Consider the following 23284-nt stretch of genomic DNA (forward strand, 5'->3'; position numbering starts at 1 on the left):
ACGGACGAGAAGCAGCCAACTCTGACAGTAGACGTTCAAGAGAAAAAGACTCATGATGGCATAATTGGAGCTGAGGCTGATGATGCATTTAGAGGCGTATCGAGTCCTGACCGAGAAACTTCCCCCACTCTTTGTGGAGATCAAGGTGTCTCCGTCTTCAGTGAAGAAGCTTTAAACATTACCAAGATAAGCCGTTTCCCCCTAACTTTAAAAGAGGCTTTAAATAATGCTGTGATTGATGCTGACACTTTTGAAGCATTTAGAGGCGTGTTGAGTCCTGACCGAGAAACTTCCCCCACTCTTTGTGTAGATCAAGGTGTCTCCGTCTTCAGTGAAGAAGCTTTAAACATTACCAAGATAAGCCGCTTCCCCCTAACTTTAAAAGAGGCTTTAAATAATGCTGTGATTGATGCTGACACTTTTGAAGCATTAAACCAAGCTGCGATTGATCTATCTGATCCGAAAGTTACTGCGACGACGGTTTTGGGGATACATGATATAGCCTCGGGCAGGAAACTCCCTCTACTCGCTGCCGTCGAAAATAATGTGCTTGACTGTAAGTTAAAGACAATTCAGGTGCCCATCGGCAAGAGTCTCTCTCTTTACGAGCTTCTACTGCAAGGCTTGATCAACCCTGAAACACAGAAGATAATTCATCCGGAAACTGGAAATTTCCTCAGTATTAAAGAAGCCATTCTGTCGGATATACTCAATCCTCGGTCACTTATTCCTAATCAAGGACTTCATTTCTGTCTCGAAAACGCCATTAAAAGCGGCATTGTTAACGACTCTGCGAACACTATTTGTAGCAAAGGTAATGAATACCCGCTCACTGATGCTTACAATAATGGAATACTTGAACCGACTTCAAGTGAGCTCGACTGGTTGCCACCGCTTGCACTGACGCTATCCGTTGCCATCAATTGCGGTTACGTTGATTGTCGGGCTAAACATTTCATTCATCCCGTTACCAGAGAAATTATTCCATTGCGTGAAGCGATTGAAAAAGATCTTATTTTGTTTTGGAGAACTCCTGATCATCCGGAAAGTATTGGCTTGATTGAAGCGCTGGATCAAAACAAAATAATACCAGAACGTCTTACATTCAAACTAAATAATAACACTGAAATCTCAATTCGTGAAGCCATTGACATTGGTGTTCTAAAACTTGGGACGCCGAAACCGAAGTACATTACGTCGCAACGAATACCTTGTGGCTCTTTGGTATCTTTGCTTACCGATAGCGGCGATTTATGTCACCCGGAGACTGGAAAAGCCGTTTCTCTGGAAGACGCTATCAGTGATGGTTTAATTGACCCAGAAACCCGATTCTTTGATACAGCATTGATGAAAGAAGTCACAATTGCAGAAGCGATTGAAGATGGTATCCTCCATGCTGATACCGCGGAGTATGTCGACCCAAAAACTGGCTCCAAGATGAAAATTGGTCAAGCGATTGGGAAAGGTTTCCTTGCCGCCCTCGCAGCTCCAATTGCCCTTCCTGTCTTTGCTGGCGTCGCATTAGGGAAAGCCATACAAAACAAAATTGCTGACGGAAAGGACACAAAAGAATTGCCTAAAGATTGTGAAGTCAGAAAAATCTCGGTTATTGATACGAAAACCGACAAAATTTCGAGTATTGGGCCTGTGACGAGCTATGACAAAACATCTACCATAGTTGACATTACATCCACCACCACATTGCAAGTGGAAACCGTAGTGCGAACAATCACTCTTTTTGAGTCTGTGAAGCTAGGAATATATGACCCGTCCTCTCGTCGATTCGAAGTTAACCGTGGAGAAACACTGACAATGCGGAAAGCTATTGACGACGGTCTCTTAGACACGACTACGACGCTGGTTAAAGACTCTATCCAAAATAGCCTGATGGCTTTCTCCGATGCTCTTGCCAAAGGAATCGTAGATCCAATTGAAGGCAGGTTGATGCTTTCCAATACGGAAGTGATGGACTTGAAAACAGGTTTTGACAGGGGCCACTTGATTAACTGCCACCCTCCAATGTCATTCAAATCAGTTATCGATAATCTGTATGATGAAAAATTAGGCAAGCTCCTGAACCCCAAAACTGGCCAATGGGTGACGCTTACTGAAATCACATCATTGAATTTCATAGATCCTAATTCAGTTGAAGTCCAGTGTTTTGACGCTGGTACTCATAAGCGATTGAATCTGCTGAATGCCATTGACACGGGGGTGCTTGATGGAAATACCGCGGAGGTAAAAAATCCCGAAACCAACGAATATGTTACTCTCTCCGCTGCCATTGGCTCTGGTATTGTCATCATGAGTGATAGTCCTGAGATTTCATCTTCTCATGAGTCAGCGAAACTTCAGGCTCCATCTTCTGCTCTTCAGTCCCCATCGAATATTTTAACATTAGAAGAAGCGATCATCAGTAGACGACTTGATCCATCCAAATGTGTCGTCCGCAAATTGTCATCTGTGTTGTACATCACAATTGATAATGCCATCGAGACTGATTACATTAGCCCATCTTCGTTGATAAAAATGAAACTCGAAACGGTGCATCAAAATATTTGTGCTACCTTCATCGATGATGGGAGGCACATTTATGTCAAAGAGCCTGTCAAAATTGAAGCAATCATCAGAAAGAAATGTTTGGATTTTGACTCCGGAATCATTGGGGATACAGTGTGTGGTTCATCCATGAGTTTGGCTTCTGCCTGCAAGGAAGGATTCATCGATCCTACTTCAGCTTGTATCAAGGACACTGCCCGCAAAAGTTTGTTAAGTATCGGAGCCGCAGTTGATCTGGGCTTCGTAAGCGAAGACGGAAAAATTTTGAACACGTATCATAACATTCGACTGCCAATGCGAGAAGCCTATGGGAATATTTTGCTCACCCCAAACCACTCGGTGTCGCTCCTGGATGCCGTCTCATACTTGTTTGACAGCTCTTCCTGCAAAATGATTAATCCATATTCCGGCCACAAAATGGATGTTCAAGAAGCCATTGATGATGGCATCATTGAACCCAAATCTACAATCGTGAAATGCCCTAAAACGGGCAATTTGGTGGACATAAAACCTGCTCTCGAGTCAGGATTGCTCGACGGAGCTCGTGGTGCTGTGGTACATCTCCTTACTGGGGAACGCTTCCCCCTTCCTGTCGCTAGAGATCTGGGGTACCTGCTCGCTGCCGAGGCTAGGGTAAATGTTTTCTCCGAGTTTTGTTTGCACTTCTCACTGCTCGTCTGTACCCCAAAATATGGCGCTCGATACCGTCTAGTGTGATGCGTGCGCTGCTCCTTTCCCGCTTTGTTGGATGGCTCCGTGAGGGCATCGTTGCCTCTGTATATACACTTACGCTGCTCGTCCTCGGAACTCTGACCCTAAAGCATAATTAGCTTCCATTTCTAGAGTTTATTTAGTTCTTTTAGTTTAGTAGACATTTAAGGCACTGGAAACGCTTCTCTTGCGTGTTTCCATCTCTTTTGGTACATGTTTGTGTGTGGTATGACTAACGTCCAAAGTTAATAATCCCTAAATCTGTTACTTTGCATAAAATTTTTGTTTACAGGGCGAATACATCCTTATTCATGTGATGTCTCTCCTATTGGACTGTTTAAAGTTTGAACATTTTGATGACATTCCTCTTTTACAGCAATGCATTTTGTAATCTTTTTCATCCTATATCACAACCCATTTGTTACAGAAGCTTCATACCAAGATGTTGCATGTGTATGTCTCCAATCCCAACGTTGTTTGTTTACTTTTGTGGACGAAAACTCGACGTGACCTGAACCACTTTTTACTGTAATCATTGTAATCCATTTTTTCTACTACATTCCATGTTTCATAATTTTACTACATGCCATTTGTCCTATGTTTTTAGTTTCAGCAATTTTATCTTATTGAAGGAACAATATTCGTGAAAACTGCAGATAATATGAAGGTTAACTTTAATTCTGGTTGCAGTTCTAAAATTTTGCATGGATCCTAATTTGCATTTTCTCGCTATAAGTTTTAAACTTGTTTTCAAGTTGCACACTTGTCAGTTTTGCTGTGCTTTGACCGACGCTGCTTGACTCGGTTCGCTTGACCACATACATATGAAGCACCGCGCCGAATGCTCAGCGTCATCACTATTAAAATTATTTATTCCTGAATTTACAAATACTTTTAATGTTAGTCAGACGGAATGAGTTTATTTTTGTTGGGGTTTTTTATCTATACATTATATTTGTTTTTTTTTCAGTCAGAATTCCACATTTCCATCTTACATTTTATTGAAATCATTCACCCATATAAAAATCCCCTTTGTGTGACATGCTTGTTATTTGTCGTCATTTTTTTGGCAATGTTGTGGTAAATTTTTATTTAAAAAAAAATTTTCTTCTGCTAACGAGTTTTACGTGGGTTTACCTTACTTAAAATGGCAAGCTCATTGTTGAGCCAAAAATCTCTCTACTCGTTCATTGTGAATATTGAAAATATTTCACCATAGAAAGAAACGTTTTGAATTCGTCAAGTATTAGTTTGCTTCGGTCTTATAATACCATTCATGAAAAATGACGCTTCTAATCTGGATAGACTGAAATGTGAATTCGATCGAATAATCTATTATAGTTTGTATATGAAAAGGCATATAAAGTATGCGATTATAGACTCCCAAAAATTTATTTACGTAGATAATAACGTAAAACACTTTGAGCGTAGTTAATTTTGATATTTTGGACTTGTAACCTGCTGTTTTTATGGCATTTCCGATCTATGGTTCAATATCATTAGGAGTTGATTGAATTTTACTCACGAATTATTGTTCCGATATCAGAATTTTTATGAATAATGCGACGCTCATCCTGCAAACCATGAGGTATTCGTTGATTCCTGTGATCTATCATGCTAATTCAATCTTCTTGCTGGGTTTGCTTGTTGGAAAAATATCACGAAACATAACTTGACACGAATTTAATTCGTCCTTTGCAGCAACAAATGATTGAAAAATTCAAGAGCTGCAACGACACTATCATTCTGATGATGGAGAACCTGAATGACATCGAGAGACGCTTGGCAGAGCAGGAGCCTGTCAGCGAGAACGCCAACGGCCTCCGCAACCAGATCAACCTGATCAAGGTGAGATCTCTCTCTACCTTGGCTTATATCTACGAAATTTTTACCGTTGTCCCCAATTTTCATATAATTATACTGTCGGATTTCGTTTCCTAGTTGTGTGGTGGTGGGAAAATCCTACTTTCTTTAATTGAAAAGAGTATGATTCGATCCGTCTGGATCGATCGATTAATGATTTTAGCCGCTTGGGTGCATTTGGCTATTGACTACTTCTGGCTGACTATTAAAATTTCCTCGCACTTCAGGCGATTAAGGAGGAGCTGGATGACATGTTCCGTCCTCTCGGCAACTGCCTGGACAACGTCAGGCAGGTCGTGAGCCTTGGCGGTGACGCGCTGTCCAGAGACGAGCTGGACGCGCTCGACCGCGAAGCAACGTCACTGAAGAACCGCTACGAACGCTGCGTCCAGCAGACAGACGCAACGCAACGACGTCTCACTAATGCTGCCGAGGAGCTCAGCAAGTACGACAAGGAGACCTCGATCTTCATCTCCTGGATGAAGCAAGCGTCGCGCACCATGACCGAGAAGGAGCGCCTTTGCGCAGACGTCAGCAAAATCAAGAACTATGGCAAGGAACTGCAGGACTTCCTTGGTGACGTCATCGCTCATCAAGCCGATCTCAGGTTCATCACGATTTCGTCCGAGAAGTTCTTAGACGAGTCCAATCAGTTCATCAACATCGTGAACAGTTTCCGCAGTTCTCTGCCCGACCGATACCCGACTCTCCACGCTGACCCAGACTCCAACGTCAAAGCCAACGTTGAGGCGCTTACCATCGAATTCAAAGATCTGCTGTCGAGGGCCAACCGTCTCAATGATAAGGTGACTCTTTCATTTCATTATTAAAATTGATTAGAATATGGTTTCGATTACTGAATTCCCATACACTCCAATGTTATTTTAATTCTTTAGGTTTTTTTTTGTTGTTGTTGAACACAAACCTGCCGAATTTAAATAAAAGATCAGTCACTAATCATTTTTAGTTTGGTTTTTAACTTGGTTTTGATTATTGTAATTTGGTTAATCTTTACTTCTGCCGAGTCTTGTTCTTGTTTTAAAAATTATGACTTTCGTACGAAGATATTCATGCATTTAAACTCCTGTATGAGTTTTCCTTCTTTCTTGATTGGAACATCACTCACCATACGTGATAATCATAGAGGCATTCATTTGAACAAATTAATTTCATTCATAGGTCACTGGAGTCGGCAGCAAGCAGCGCGACTACAGCGAAGCCATCGAGAAAGCCTCGAAGTGGCTGAAGGAAGTCGAGGTGAAGATCCAACGCTTGATCCAAGAACCCATCGGAGCCGATCCCAAGAGCATCCAGGATCAGCTGGACAAGGCCAAGACTCTAAACAACGAAGTGGTCTCACAGAGCCGTCTTTTCGAGACCTGCCGGCAGACCGCGCTCCAGCTCGTCCGATCTCTGGACAGCGACCTGGACGCGGCACAGCGCGACGCCATCTTGCGTCCAGCCGAAGAGCTCTGCGACCGGTACGGCGAGTGCGCGGAGAAGATCGGCCAGCGCTGCCAGTCCCTCGACTCGGCGCTGGTGCAGAGCCAGGGCGTCCAGGAGGCGCTCGACTCGCTCATGTCGTGGCTCAACAACATGGATATGCAGCTTAGGTGAGTAGATCAATGTAACACTTGTGCCAGATTTTATTTTCATCATTCTTTCACTGATTATTCTCCGCGTCATGTTGCACGATCGTGTTTTATTAATTTTTTCCTGCCTTTGACGACAGTAATTATTAACACTTGAGAAATCATAAATAGCGTAACAACGCTGCTCACGTGTTTAACATTTCCATGGTAAAAAAAGTATCACAATCGGTTACGATGTATTTGCTGTTGCCATTATTTTTTAAAGAATTCGCATGACTAAACTAGTTAAAACCACGAGTTTCGGGTAAGTGCCAAAAAAATGTAGTGGAATTGGCCTGCAGTGCAAGCCGGCGGCTGCGTTGCATGGCCCCAGCCACCCGCCAGCCGCTTGGCTCGTCTGGCAGGCTGAGGGCCTGAGAGGCTGAGGCCCGTCAGTCTGGTGCCAGACACCGTAGTGACGAGTGTGGGTGTGCCAATCTGCCTCTTGCGTCGTTTGTGCTTAGTGGCCAAGCTCTGCAATTCTTATCATCGCTTGCGAGTTTCGAGTGAAGACTTCGAAGGATCTTGCCTTTCACGATTTTAGAATTGCAATAGATTTGTATCTGCCTAGCAGAAAAATTACTAAATAATTTAAAGCTGAAAAATAAATTGCGATTGAATGTGGTAAATGAATTTGTTAATATATCGAGATCATTCACAAAGTTATACCATTATTTAATACTTCGCACCATTCGAAGAAAAAATCCAAAATTCTTTTACTGCTCACTCGGCCCATTTCATGGTTTTATTTGGTATCAGTTTCGGTGTCATTCATGCGAATCTCAACAAGTGCCAATTTTACACAGGATCAAATTCAAAATTCAACTCTCCTAATTATTTATGCAATAATGGACAGATCGATGTGGAAACGCAATGTAAAAATACATGATTTGCCCATTGTTGTATTGAATGCTACAAAATTTTAATTCAAAACAAAAAAAAACAGTTGCATAACAAATTCTTCACACTGAACATGCAAAGCTATCTCTGAAATATTCGGCATTCAATAAATACGTTAACTTCCTTTCGAAAATAAAATTGATGTTGAAAAAGAATCCACGCGCGCCTCTTGTACGGCTTATCTCTGATAAATCCCATTACATTCAGCAATGCTGGCGTTTCTTTCACCGCGAGCATGTGACCTTAAGTACAACCTGCAAACGCTGAAAAAACTGCTTATAAAACTACATTTTTATTCTAAAGATTCATTCATAATTACTTTGTTATGATTGAAAGGCAAAGAAGAGCAACAGCTGTCGCTGAGTGTAACTTGACCGCCCCTCATGTCATCGGCTTTAAAGTGTGCCGGCTGCGTGGCCCGGCGTTGGCGTTAGAATTAGTACTTGATTACTTTGAAGGTTTCCGTAATCAGTTACACATCTTATCATATTTAACGACATTTAGTAACAAATTTTAGGAGTGTAATTCTTATGGCTTATAAAACCACTTGACAAAATATATTGGCCCCTGCACTTATGCCCGGTAACAAGCATTGGCCTGGTATTTTAAAATGGTTTCCCTATTACAAGAGCTGGTAGAAGTGGGGCCGACGCTCATACACACAAGCGTTGAAAATTTTAAATAGTAATGTTAATTTTCATATTTCTATTACGTATTGTATTTTTTTTTATCGCAGTTGATGCTTCTTGAGTGACAAGAACCTCCTTTAAATAAGTTTTCCACTTAAAATTCGTTTTAAAATTTACAAGGAAGACGACATGCATTAACTACTGCATTTTTAACTTCCTGACTTTGGAGAGCCTCAAGTTCTTTGCATGTACTTTTTTTGAAGTCTCTTCGTTGTTCATACCGGCTCATGCACTCGGATGTCGCCTTCAAACAATAGCTAATTAATGGAAGTGCTCGAGGTGCAGCATTGCTACCACAGCCTGCCTTACTTGCGTCACGCTACAGCCTCGCTATAGACACGTTTCTTGCATCGCCTACTGCATTTGTAGGTGTGAATCTTCAGGTTTGAATGTATGTCTGAACATCGCACATCTTCATCATTTGTTACACTCACTGCCTACATTTATCTCTAGATATAGACATTTTCTCTCGAGGGAAAATTTCATTATCCAATAAAACATTCTCCCATCTACATCTGTCTCTTATACACATCTAGATGTGTATAAGAGACAGGTGTAAGCCACGTTCCACATTTTTGGCCAATTTATACTAATGTTGGAATAATGTAAAATTTGTTACTAAATAATCACTGCTTCGGAGGAGTGGATGAAATAATGAAACGTGTCTGATAGTCTCTAGTGTTCATTCAAAAGACGAACTGTGTATTCGTTAAACTTATGAATGACATTGAATTTCTCCGGGCTGAGAATTGTGGCTTAGCAGTTTGACGTGACCGCTGGTAACGCGATATTTGAGCTAACAGAGCGCACAGTAATAGCTCTGTGCTCCACCGGTCAACTCCAAGTGCATGTAGCTGTGATCACGTACGGTACAAGTTCAGTAGAAATTAGAAGTTTTTAAAACTGGCAGCTACAAATGGCAGCGTTTCTGTAACGCCAACACGATATGTTTTAAACTGGAATAAAACGAATTACGCTGCTAAAATCTGGGCATTTAAATTTATATCTTGCACCAAGTCCCACATTCAATTTGACAACCAATATGAATAGTTGCTGTAAAAATATTATAGTAATAATTCAAGAGTCTCGAGTATGAACGTTAATTTGATTGAGTGAATTGTTGACATGTGTAAATGAAGTCGCTGGAACAGTCGTGCTCGCAGTCAGTAAAGCGTTGCACGGACACGAGACGAACCCAGGAAGTGCAAGACGCAGAAATATTGCGTAGGCAGTCGTGAGTATTGCCTCACCATCTCATTGCTGAGCCTCGAGCTTCAGAAAAGCGAGTCGAGCTCTGCTGCGCGCTCCTCTCCATAATAAGTGAGTTGTGAGTTGCTTGCAGGGCTGGTCATTCTTTTCAGATGTCGAATCAAGGTTACTTGCATTTGCTATGTCTAAATGTCGCTTGATTATATAATCTCCGTTTTGCCGGAGATCTTTTGCTTGATTGGTAGTAAATTCTCTACTTTATTTGGTCTTCAGTGAAGATAAGTTAAAAACCAGACTTCATTGTTCATGCATGCGCCAGAGCAATAGAAATAACGACTCGTAACGATGACTTACAGCTTGCGGGAAATTAACGACTTTTTTGCCACTGGCTTTGTGGTTAACAAGTGGCGGCAGCTATTCTCAGCCTAGATAATCATGACGAGTGAATGCATCTCCCTTTGAAGGAAATTAAATTTTATTTTCAACTTGTTTGTTTTATGTTTTTCTGTTCTGCAAAAATCATTGTTTCACTGAGAATCAAATGATGAAATCATGCTCTGGCGTATGGTATTTTCATTCATCGTAGACCTGTGATTGTTTTGTTTTAGTATGATTGGGTCGATCAAGCACTCGATTTGTTCTTGAACTTATTCACTTCCCTTCCTTTCTTGAACATGTTGATAATATAAGCGGACTAAGGACGAGTTCCTTAACTATCTTATTTTGAATAGCCAATCCTCTTGAGTTGAGTTTGTTCAACTGCATCTTGAGTTTTTGTTCAACTGCATCATGAGTTTGTTCAACTGCAGCTCGGCGGACGCTGCTCTATTGACAAGTGCATAAGATGACGAGCGATGATGCTCCCATGACGCCCACTAGCACCCAATAATGACCCCCTGGAGGAGGCGAGTTGTCGGCCATAATCACACGTCGCGGCATCAAGACCTTCATTTTGCCGCATTAGCTGCGGATTACTGGCTGATTTTTCGCTTTTTTGGGACGACGCTGGCGAATTTGCGGTGCCAAAAACTGACAAGAGTTTCGCCGGAATGCGAGAATTTGTACGTGTTACTTGCTTGTATCTTTTACTAATTGTGGGATCGCCTGAAAGAGTTAGGTGAAAAGTTTATGTTTAAATCAATAATTGTCATTTCTCACTGCTGTTAAACCTTGAGCGTATTGAAAGAAAAGCTTACGAAATTTTTTTATACCGCTTTATTTTTAATAATTTACGAGGGTCGTCGTGTCATCTTTTCAATGTTCGCTGAATATTTAGGCGAAGCTCGACTTTTTCATAAGCTAAAAGCTTTAAGCTCTAGGCTCGGCATTTCGCCTTCTATAGCCTGCCTTCTCGTCCCTCGTGCTCGTAATAAACTTATAACCGCTCATACGGCTGACAACTGGCCCTGCCAAAATAGTTGTCGAGGCCATCCTGCAAATTTGAGGCCATCCGGCAAATTTATGTGAAGAAAGGGAAAACAAAAGTACCCTTTTTTAATTAAATTGTATCCTGTTAATGAATGCGCCCCATTTGCTTTTTCGTTAACTAATTCCGACACTGTATTGTCTTTCTGAAGTACACGTGCGCGTGAGTGCTCAGGTGAACAAATCCGGATGTAGCAAACTTGCTATTAAATTGAATTGACCTTGCATTTCCTTTTCGGTGCTCGGCTGAATGCGGGCTTTGCTCTGACGCTTCCTCTTCTTCCCTGGTAATGCGATCGCGTCTGCATCCCCCGTTTTCACATTTCCAATTACAAGCCCCATTACTCAGGGACAAGTGATACTTTCTTGTTACTGGTACTGAATTACTTCGCTCAGTCCCGTTTAATGAGACGAGGAATAAAAGAGAATTCGATTAATTTCGATTTTAAATATAAAAATTTTCATCAATGAAAATTTTTCTAAAAAAAAGAAGCACTTGATAGCTTTTTAGTTCCGTTGCATTGAGTTACACTCTAATTTGTACTGCTATTTGCTCTTAATGAGCAATTTTAAAATTCCTATACCTCTTGCCATTTAATATTCTCTGTCAATATCATTCTGAATTTCCCTGTAGCATCTACCTTCGCCGTCGTCTAACTCATCTCGCAAAATGTTAGGCAATATCGATGTGTATCTGAGGATATTTGTTCACTGACGACTCAGCGGCATTCCTTGCATTTGTCTGATGATAAAGAGTTCGCTGGTCGACCTTCGCCCTCAGTTTCTCTTTTATTGGTGGCCTCGGCTGGCTCTTGTCGAACAAATGACACGCCAACAATCCTGCTCGTTTCCCCCCATCAGTTCTATTCATGGCATGTACACTGAACGCGACTGGACGTAATTGGCAATGAAAGTCGGGATGTACTTCCTAAAATTCATAGGGTATATGTCCGATTTATGATTAGGGTCATGTCCGATCCGAATAGCATCATTGGTGATATGACTGAGCTGGCATTGGTGATATGACTGAGCTGGCATCATTGGTGATATGACTGAGCTGGCATGATGCTTGCGATGTTTTTCTCCAAGACTCGTGATGCAAGGCTCGTTGATCCCGAAGTAAGTTGTACTTAACGCGTGATGAAGTGCATCCGAGCCTCACGTTCTTCGTTGACGTGAGCGCTGCCACTTGTAGTGACGTCACTGACTTGGCACTCGACACCTTCTGACGTCATCTTGTGTGCGTTGAAAACTGTGCTCTTCAGGCTCTGGTCTGTGATGTCATTGTGGTGACGTACTCGTTGTGATGTCATTGTGGTGACGTACTCGTTGTGATGTCACTGTGGTGACGTACTCGTTGTGATGTCACTGTGGTGACGTACTCGTTGTGATGTCACTGTGGTGACGTACTCGTTGTGATGTCATTGGCGGGTGTGTGGTTTGAACTCGTGCCGGTTGTGCTCACTTGAGATATGCGGTGCGGTTATTTTTTCGATTGATTTACGCGCGCTACAGCTCCCTGGACTCTTTAGCAGTTGTTGATGCAACGGCTTAGAGTATGAAGCGACAAAATCAGAATTAATTCAATAACAGAAAATTGCCACAATTTTTGCTGTTATTAGTTTTTTTATGTTATGAGTTTTTTGTTATGAGTTTTTTTGTTATGAGTTTTTTTCTTATGAGTTTGTCGGTAATATGATGTGTTGTAGGTCTTGAATCGAGTGCGAATTATTTTCTGAGCGTCTGATGATAACGCGTGGTGGGGCTTGGCTGAAACCTTTCATGTCCGAGAATGGATATAACAAGCTCCAGGAATTGACTATCTGTACAGTTCAAACATTCATTTGTGAGACTCTCCTATATCTCGTATATGTGGGATTTGTAAATATTTTAAACCGTTACTATATCTAAACCTTAAATTTGAATTTCTACGAGCATAACTTAAAAATTTGCGATATGATACAAGCGTATCATATTGCAACAAGTGGAGTTTGCAATGAGATACAAGCGTATCAAATCCTTGATACGCGCTGATGACATCCTTAATTAAAACTGCACTTCCTTGACTGCATTCTTTATGTTCAACACAAACCAATTCGTTCAAGATTAGTATTCTCTGTCATTTCCTGACATCAATGTTGATAGCCTGCATGTAAATTAGCCGTGTGCCCGAGTGCGTAGTGCTTCGTAGACTCATTAATTACTGACATCTTCGCGGCGAAAAAATTCCTGTGCATTTGAGCGTTAAGAATGGGTCTCCCTGCCAGCCTCCTGATACTGCACTGGCTGGCGCACAGCGCACAGCCGTTACTGGCGCGCTCAAGCTTAACTTGTCAGCTGCCTTCTATTTATTCACAGGTCACGAGGAACTGTGTCAACTTTATTTTATGATATTAAGTGTCCTTAGTCTGCAGTTAAAGATTTCAATTTGAAAATCTTTAATATGTAATTTTCGAAATTTTTTTCCTTACTGCCGTCGAAAAAGACGGGGAATTTTGAACCGTTTGATCTTGTTACACCAGTTATACGAATGCACAATAATTAAAGGCATATAATCCTCCCTTTTCGACTTGACAAAATTTAACGAATTTCTTTATATTTTCCACAGAACTGCGGGCAAGCCTGCTTCTCTGAACCGCGATCGTCTCGACGAACAAATTAAAGAGCAACGCCAACTGCACGCCGACATCATGTCGCATCAGGTACGTTGCTATTCGTATGCTGGTCGTGCAGTATCCATTTATCTCAACCTTGTCTACTGACTGCAACCCTCGTTACGTGGTTTTGTGATAAGAATAGCGCTGACGATAAGAACTATTTCTGCACGAGTAATGTTGTGCACAAAAATTAGTTTTGTTATGGTTTTGTTAGGCTGGGAATACATTTGTCTGTCTTGGTATGTCAGAACTATTTATGCAAGGTAAGCTATGACTAGCCCTATTGTTTAGTTTCTGGAAGGATATTTGTTATCCATAAAATTGTGAAGTATATAAACCATAAAATAGTTGGTAAAATAATACGATAGTTGAGATTTATATGCCACAGGTACGAAATGCAGATACTTCGGTCGTATAAAGCTTATTTCTATCCTGAAATTACTCACTCACATTGTTATACTATTTTACGTGTGTGCGATCGCATTTCCAAAAAACTTCAACCGGGAATTTATAATTAGCCTGCCTGCTAAAACAAGTCCGCTGTCGCTATTGCCAAAATTGACTTAACATTGTCACCTGCATTAAATCTTCAGCCTGTTTTGCGGTATGGCCATCTGGTACGTTAATTGTATCATTCTGTTTTGTGTTGTTCCGATGCTTGCACTCCTGCTGTGAACTATCCTGTACTTGAGCTGCAGTTATACAACATCGCCAAATCAGTCATGTTGGCTGCAATCACATACAACACAATTACGTGGTTGCCGTTGAATTTGTTTTCTCACGATCTTGTGTCTGCTTGTTGGTTGTGTCGACAGCCCTTGTGTACCGCAACCTCCATCACCACCATGCAGACACCAAACAACTTCGGCCTCACACCTCAGTTTTCTCGAGCATAAATGTTTAGGCATCGTGCCTCCATACAGAAAGCAATAAGCTGTACGCTGCTCCTCGTATGCGATATTTACGATGCACCATGATTCTGTCTTGTATGTAGATATTGGAATAAGGAAACAAACGTTAGTGTTGCTTACTTTATTTCTGACATCGTAAACTTCACGGTCTTGGACTGCCGCCAGTATTCTGACACGTGAGGCGGCCCTCGTGATAGCAAATGTACAAGAATATTCAGGAGGCGATATAATAATAATTACTCGCCTTACCAGCTGGCCAAGCTCTGGCTTCGATAGTCGGGGACGGATGATGTATTTCTGTTGTAGATTTCTGATCGGAAATTCTTTTTGGGAACATTTACTGATTAAAATTCTTGATTTCTTTAAAATAAAATTTAATTTAAAAATTTTGTGTAAATTTTGGACCAATTGATTAAATGAATGTATCACTAATGTCTTACTTTTTTCAATTAGGCTATAATCTCTTTTCGAATATTCTTTATCCGTTAGAGCTCAAATATTATAGCTACTCATGGACTATGGAAGGTATCTGTTCAAGACGCGCCTTATCAGTTCAAGAAAGATGACTTCTTACATTTGGCGGAAGTTTTCAAATATATTCAAAACTTTGACGCTTGACACACACCGATGTTGATGCTTCATTATTTTTGTTAACTCGAATAGGTCTGACTTGAAACCTTGAAATAAAATCTATCGAGTCACCTTTCACCGGACGATCTAAACTATAGATGCGATAAAACCTCCGTGACCAACTGTGAAGACTTTCGTCACGCCGCATGGTTTCTGGCAACCATCGCAACACAGAAACGTTAGGGCATTCAGTTGCTACCTAAGAGGCGGTGTGTTTCAGCAACAAGGGGCGAATTTCCCCTGTCGAAGCCCTGTCAAGATCAAGAAACACATTATTTTTTTTAATAATCTATTAGCTGAGCGTTCCAAGCTTAGGCTTATGAGCAAAAATTCTTCCGGAAATATCCTCTTGTTCAAAGCTGGAGGCTGTAACATAAGACTGCTGCTAACCTAACGAAATCACTGGTCGATTTCGCACATTTTTGGTCGATGCCGAAACGATTAACGCTTCAACATTTCCTATGAGAACAATCGCATGCAGCTCATGACCAAGATGTGTTGCTAAACTCTTCTGCTATTCAGTATTGTTTTCTTGCTGCGATGCTGCGCTTATAAGTCTCTCTAGTATTTCTTGTATAATTTCGGCTGAATTTATTGCTCTCTGGCATCAATATTTAAAGCTCCAAAGAGCATTCTGATGTCGTAACCTTAAAATCTCTGACGTTAATCACCGCGTGTTGCTATTTCCCCTAGTTCATTTATCTTCGATGGATACACCGCATGATCGAATACACCACCAATAAGCTTATGTGAAAGTGAAGCTAGCGTGCTGAATTGGTTGAGCGGTTACTGAGTACTCGTTTCGCTATTCTTTTGAATAAAGAAATTCATTGCAGCTCGCACATCCGCATTTCCTGTTATATTTTGCTCAATTTACTCAATTTATAAAAGTGCATCTATATTTTATATTCACTTTTAAATTTAGTTTTATTCTAGGCGTTTCTTCCATAAGTGTACATCATAATCTGTTAGCATTAAACCGTCTCAAGTCGTATGCAGACACGTTTTTAATTGCCAACTTTTGCTATGCACTTCGCTATTAAAAATATTGAGATAAACAAATCATGAGATTAATGAGCATTCAGTCAAATTAACGCCCAATGAATGTAAAACTTTTCGCTTCTAGTAGTTTGTACCAAAAAGTCTTGATGTCTTAAGACATGGTATAAAACATTGCTGTCTTTACGCTCGATGAAACAATGCAATCTTCCAGGCACTGATTTATTGCAAGCTTACGATGCACTGCTGGAACTGCACGCAACTTAATTAGTGCTGTTGATTCTATCAAGTATTGCGAGCTAACGATGCACGTGCTGTAACTGTACACAACTTTTTGTTGTTGTTGAGTTCTTCGAGACAAAGTTTCTCTGCAACAGTAAAGGAATGCAAGCATGCAGTCATCGGCCGTTCAATCGATACACGTGGACGGTGGGAGGAGACTCTCACGCGGGCCACGGTCAAGGTGATCGACATGCTTGGGAGCGAACGATCTTGATCCTCTTCGGTCATGTTGTACCAATTGTAACAATTGTCTGATTGTGCTCGTTAATGTGCGAAAATATGAACGATTTTTCATCGTCCTATGTTATTGTTCATGAGCTTACCGCATGTATCAGTGATCTTGTATCATGCAGTGCCGATCGCTACCGGTACCTTATTTATGACGAAGATTACCATGACTGTGATTTCTCATTTGACATGAATTTTTTGGCATGAATTATCCGATTGAATGACAATCATCTTGCTAAGATTTTACTTCATTTTTGCTGACATTTGTGTTGCTCTAGCTAGGGTTATTATTAAATAGAAATTTTTCCGTCGCTGGGTTTTGTGAAACTTGCGTTCGCATCACGAAACGCTGAATGAAGTTTTCAGTGTCCTTTATTTATTTGCTACCAAGTAGCTGAATGTGTGCAGACTTACTTACGTCATTCCTAATGGAAGCGATTTCATTTGACCTACATTTCTCGGTCATCAATAGTTTTTTAAATGTTCTTCACATCTATTATCTGTCTTCAGTGACAACGGCTGTTTGTTAGCGGTTCTTTCGATAAGATGAATTTCTTGGCTCATTTAAGGCGAAGAATGTGACTAGAGTTTAAGTTCTTGAACTAGTCAGCTCAACTGCAATTAAGTGTCGAATGTGATGCAAATTATCTTCATAAATCGTAGGCGAGGCCGCACCTCCCATTTCTATTTAGCGCCAATCTAAACTGCAAACTCGTGGACCTCCAACGCTTACAAGCCCTGGGCTTTGTACAGTACGCCTACGTATTCAGAAAGCTTTTGCCAATTAATTTGATTACTCAAAAATATTTGACATTTTCATTTTTCCTGCCGTAACATTTATATTTTACACATCCAATATACGCGTGCCCAACGCATACGCAATTCCTAGATTAGATCATATATGGATAAGATTATATATGGCCGAAAAATCTTAGGTTTGAAGATTACTGAATAGTTTGTTTTATGAAGCAAGTATAATCCTAACTATTCCTTCATAAGCGTTGAATTATATTAGCCATAGTTCACATTAAAGTAATTTTCCTTTCTACGAATAAATGAACTTACTTCCCTGGTATGAACAGAAATATATAAATTCGCTTATGCAATTGTCCGAGAAACGGTGCAGTGACATAAACGTTGTCGTTGCTCAAATGTTACTGTGAAATATTAGAATATTAAGTAAAAAAGAAATTCCAACTCGCAATTTCTAAACTGAAGACAAGGTCACGATGACGACAAAGCTTTGCTGCTTGTATTTGTGATCTTCAGTTGTAATGCGTTTAGGCATGTGTGTGTGTGGGAGACGCAATTGAGAGTTATGACCGCCCCCGCTGCTTGTTTGCAAGCTGTGCTGCTCTCCCTTACACACACACTCCTTTATTTATATTTTTACTTTTCAATGACTAAAATATCAGCAAGGCAATATCGGGGTTTGCCTTATTTGCAATTCAGTTTAGCTATGCAAATTCTCAATATTAATTGTATTTTTTTACTGTGGCGACTGACGACTATTGTGTTAGTAATTTATTTATTCCAATTGGTCTTTCCTACAAAATTATCATTTCTAGCTTCTAGTCCTAAATTGAGGATTAACATAAATTTTCAGTTATTTATTTTCGCCCTCAGCAATTTACATTAATTATTTCGGTATTCAGCGCTTGAATAAATTTGTGAATTTCGACTACCAGATTTGTACTGCTGGTAACTAATTAATTTCAAACAGCGGTGAAGCTCAGCCCTGGTGGGCCATGCATCCGCATGTACCGTAGTCTCCGCGGCCGACAAGTAACGTCACTGGCGGAGGCTAGGAAAACGTTAATTACGTGGTGGCGCTGGTTGCAGCTGCGATCCTGTTCGGGGGCTGCCAGTTTTGCTTAAAGCTCCTGTTCATTAACAGTTATCGTTTTATTTTATATTGTACATGTCTACTTTTAATTCCTAACGCAATTATAGCCTACGCGATCGAAAATCTCTTGCTGGCAAGAACTTAATTAAAAAAATGTCATAGACTTTGAATAAGGAATTAGCGAGGAATAATTAAACATCAATTACAATTCATTTCTTCCATTTCTGCTCGTTTCTTAAGCTGTCAGCGTTAATCTATCTGACTAATATTCTATCTTAGAAAACTATCGTTCATTTATCTATCATCTTATTAATTTATAATTTCTTTCAAGATAACCTGTGCTTTGCACTAGAAAACTTCCTATCGTTCGTATATTCAATCATTACACCTCCTGCGGTGCAATCAAGCCATCATGCCCTGGGCTGTTAACGCGTCGAGTTCGCCAGTTGGGAAAAAACGCAGTAGGCGACGCTGAGGTATGTGATCGTTTTTTTCACGAGTTGCCGGCTTTGCAAGAAGGCTTCAGCGCTTCAGACTAATTTTATGGAAGGAAATAGTTTTTTTTGTGCCTAAAAATTCCATTTCATTTTAGAAATAAAGCGAGATATTTTAGGCTATGAATTTATTTAGTAGCACATAAAATAATTTTTTACTTGTATGTTGAATTAATATAACATTGCCGCAAGTGTAGTTTTGCAAGTGTAGTCTGTGTGCGGCTCTTGGATCTGGTCTGATCAAGTTTCCGGGTTGTCATCTCAGGGCTGATTTAATGCAGTAATTAGGGACTGAGGATGAACAAATCCTCGTGTCCTTCATGCGTCGTACGTTGCCAGAAAGTCAGAATCACCAGAGACTCGAGATGCTCCTAACTGCAAGTGATGGTTACGTTTATATATTTTGACGACTTCTTGAGCTCATCGTGTGCGTCTGTGCTGGTTGCCTGGGATGTTTCACAGATGAATTTTGTTGTGGCTATAACTTATTCCAATTCACTCGGTTTGTTATTTCTGTATCGTTGTCATTAGTGATTATTATTGCTTCAAACTTGTTACGATTTGTGTGCTTATCCTCACAAATTGAGGCATTTTATAAATAATTTTGTTTGCTGCTTTCCAGGCGTCCGTCATCCAGATGAATGAGCAAGCAGACTCGATCCTTCAATCATCCAATCCTCGCGTCGCCAAGAAGATCGAGACCAAACTGCGCGAGCTTAACTCCAAGTGAGTATCATCGATCGACTGAGCCTCTTAATCCAGTTCATATTCTGTTATTTGTTGTTCAAAAAAACATAATTTATCTGAAGAATATCTCAGCTCGTTTGACTGAGAGTGACCATCTGAATCCAGTCTTCGTGATTACTGAACTTGAGCGTTTTCGGATATAACCGTCTCGCTGAATTTAATCATTTGCGAATGTAAGTCAACAGACACGCTGCTCGGAATTTAGTTTTTTTTTTTAGTAATTTTTACTTTGATCATTCTTTTTGGATCTTGTCATCAATGTGCGAAAGGAGATTAACTCGGAATTTGATTTTCTCCATTCCATGATTACTTCAATTGTTTCCGTAGTTATGTGCGTCAGTTTAACGTGAACCACTTTAATCCAAGTCTCCTTTTGTTCCCAGTTATTTTTTTTCTGTTCCACACTCGTTTGTCATATACTGCGCCTATACGAGTTTTTTGCTTGTGCGGATGATTTTTTTACTATTTTTCATTTTCCTTCAACTGGCCATGTTTTACTACAGGCCTCTAGCGTTTTCTCGTTTGATTAACAACTATTTAGTCGCCGAAGGTTGCTTGCGGTATTTGTTGATAGCGTCTTTGCCGTCCATCTTCAAGGATTGCTCGTGATGGTTGCGAGTCGACCTTGACTTGCCAACCGTTGCTCCTACGAACCCAAGCTGCCATCCTGTTACAAAAATGCGTTCTGCCCCCGGGCTTGGCTAATTGCTTGCCGTCTTAATAATAACTAGATGTCTAGCCTTTTTAATATAAGTGGCTCCTGAGATATTTTATTATTAATGTGAGAGTATTGACCGGATAATGCATCATTTGAATAATTTTCTTCGTAGGAAAAAATTCTGCAATCTCATACTTATGTTATTCGTGTACTTACTGTGCTACTGTCGAGTTATTCGCTTGTTGATGCACATTTACGGACACTTAGAATAACTATGCACTTGACATCCATTTAAGTCAAGCCTAATGTGGTTTATTCTATTCCATCGAGAACGTCTTTAGTTCAATATCAATGAGATAACGGAGACTTGCGTCGTTAGATTTATTACCCTACATTTCGAGTAATACATTAAAATCGCTATTAAAACCAAGCTTTCCCCCTGAAGTAGTTTATGTGTAACTTAGTAAATACATTTCTGAAGCAAGCAAAGAGTCGAGAAATATTTTGATCTGACCGAGCCTTCATATTAACAATTCGCAATTAAAATGAAGGATGTTCATGCTTCTGTTGTTTTATCCTGCTATTGGATTGATGAATTGGGTCCGTTGATGCTCGACAAAGCTAGAACGTGTCACTGGAACTTTTTAAACTTGAGTTCAGTTACAAGATCTATCATTTGTTTTCTGAACTATTTCACGATTGTGTTTAATTCATAAAAAATTTTAGTCTATCTTGTTCACACGGGCACCTGGTAAATTGTCCGTTGGGTGAGGATCGAGCCGCGGCCTTTCGTTGTATTATATATGTCGTAAATTTAGGTGTATGTCCCCTGGACGGCAGAGCTCTGATATGCAGTTGCGGCCAGTACGAGTATGAGCACAAGTGTTCACCTGCAGTGCGCTATTTGGGGCGGTGATGTTCAGGTTGTTCAGCCGCCCGCCCTCGTGTATGTGATGTTCATCGTGTCGCGGTATCTAATGTGCTCTTATGGTCACACACGCGTCTGAGCAATTGGCAGCTGCTACAACCGACCAATTATCAAGCCTGTTTTCGATCAAAGAACTTGACACCATGACGCGAGTTAAGTCTATGGCGGTCCACGTCTCATGTAATGTGTATAGTATCAAAACGTTCACGGGCTGCAGGCCCATTAATGAACCTGGAAGATTTTCTTCAGTTCGGTTCATTCGTTGTTGTTATTTATAAGTTTTATTAGTTAAATGCTGCCGTTGTTGTTATTTATGAGTTTTTGCTTTCAACCACTTCTCGCTTCATTGACATGCATATGATATTGAATATAATTTATCGATCAATAGCACAATCTACCATGGACATCCGGTTCTGTAGTGCTACTATTCTGTACTTCCTCGCTCAGCCAATGATTTTTCACTGTGTTGGGTAACGATTGGGATGCGTAGTTGTAGAAGTATCGCGAATTTCCGCCTACGTGTTTAGTACGTCAATATAAAAATATGCTCAGTCATCCCACTTTGCCGGGAGGTGACTTGGCAGTGACGTTGAACACTTGGCAGTGTGATCAACGACACTGCATTCGAAACAGGATGGTCAGTCCGACAAGTGGCGAGCAGATCAACTATTTGCATGTACTACAGCCATGGCCTTGAGATCTCTCCAAATTGATCTGTTGAGTTCGAGTTGTAACTAAAAGAACACGGAAAGCTTATTGCTAGTGAAATATACAAGCCGGAGTCTCTTGATTTTAAAAGACTGTAGTCCTTTTGGAATCAGTACGTGACAAAATCATAGTCAATTTATTGATTGAAAATTTAATTTCATTTGGATTTTATTTCTTTGTATTGTGCAACCAACTTCTTCAGTACTGAAAACGTCCAGGTACGGATATCGCTTCTGGTAATGATAACAAATCTCAAATTCAACTTCAATTTGCATGCAACAGTATTAATATTTTTGTGTACTGTTGAAGTCTCACACATCTGCGAGACCAAGTAATCACGCTGTGCTATTGCCGATTCAATTCTTACACAGATGTCAGACCGCGCAATCTTACGTATTGTAATTACAAGAGTTATAAATGTGCCTCATGCATCACGATATACGTCATTCGGCGCTCTCACAGCCTCATAGGTTTCATACCTAATCCAAGCCCTCTTCGTCATCCCGCACACCTCCCACGATGGCGAGCCTTACGCCACTCTTTAAAAATTCACTGCCTGGCTCGGTCGACTGCTGATGTTCTTCTCAATATCGATTGATCGATTATGCTTGTCTCGAAGTCTCTAATTTCATCAAGCATTTTCAGTAAGCATAGGTTTTTATGTGAAAATAAGATCTATTCTTTGTTTTTATTATTAACATTTACTCTCTCTTATTTATTGTTTGAAGTATGAACTGGAGTTGCCGGCCTACTTTTCAAATAAGTTTGTAAGTTTTTCTCAATGTTCTTGAACTTCTTGATCACTCAATATTCAGGTTGATCCGCTGCACTGAGAATCAAAGCGATGTCTACGCTGCTGCTACTTGCTACATCCATTGATAAAGCGAACATGATTATATTATCGATAATAGTCGCATGCACATAGATATATCAAATCTTGTTTGCCTATAACTAGGTTGGTTATTGTGCCTTGCGCGTCTTATACGCGACTTGACCTGAACTAATATTACGGATCAATAAATGAAGAGAGCATTTTATTTTTTACGAAGTCAAGATGACGTCAACATTAAGTTTGCGCTCTCTGGGCTTATGTGTTATCTCATTTCCCATTCTACTGGTGAAGCCTCCTGTCTGGAACTCGTTACCGTCTTCGGCTTCAGTTCAGGTGTTCAAATTCATGGGTTTATGGAGCGGTGATCTCAGTCCGCC

At 40.5% G+C, this 23284-nt stretch overlaps 1 protein-coding gene across 1 annotated transcript in view; it reads left to right on the forward strand.

Moving 5' to 3' along the window:
* LOC108669508 (dystonin) overlaps positions 1-23284 on the forward strand; it is a 195401-nt gene that overhangs the window by 121638 nt on the left and 50479 nt on the right. Inside the window, exons 27-31 of the mRNA XM_047883232.1 lie at positions 4972-5118; positions 5361-5939; positions 6313-6746; positions 13596-13689; positions 19657-19760. Coding sequence (XP_047739188.1) covers positions 4972-5118; positions 5361-5939; positions 6313-6746; positions 13596-13689; positions 19657-19760 — 1358 coding nt within the window. The remainder of the gene's footprint in view (positions 1-4971; positions 5119-5360; positions 5940-6312; positions 6747-13595; positions 13690-19656; positions 19761-23284) is intronic.

The sequence above is a fragment of the Hyalella azteca genome, unplaced genomic scaffold, assembly GCF_000764305.2.
Source record: "Hyalella azteca isolate HAZT.00-mixed unplaced genomic scaffold, Hazt_2.0.2 contig12328, whole genome shotgun sequence".
In the NCBI taxonomy this organism is placed as follows: Eukaryota; Metazoa; Arthropoda; class Malacostraca; order Amphipoda; family Hyalellidae; genus Hyalella; species Hyalella azteca.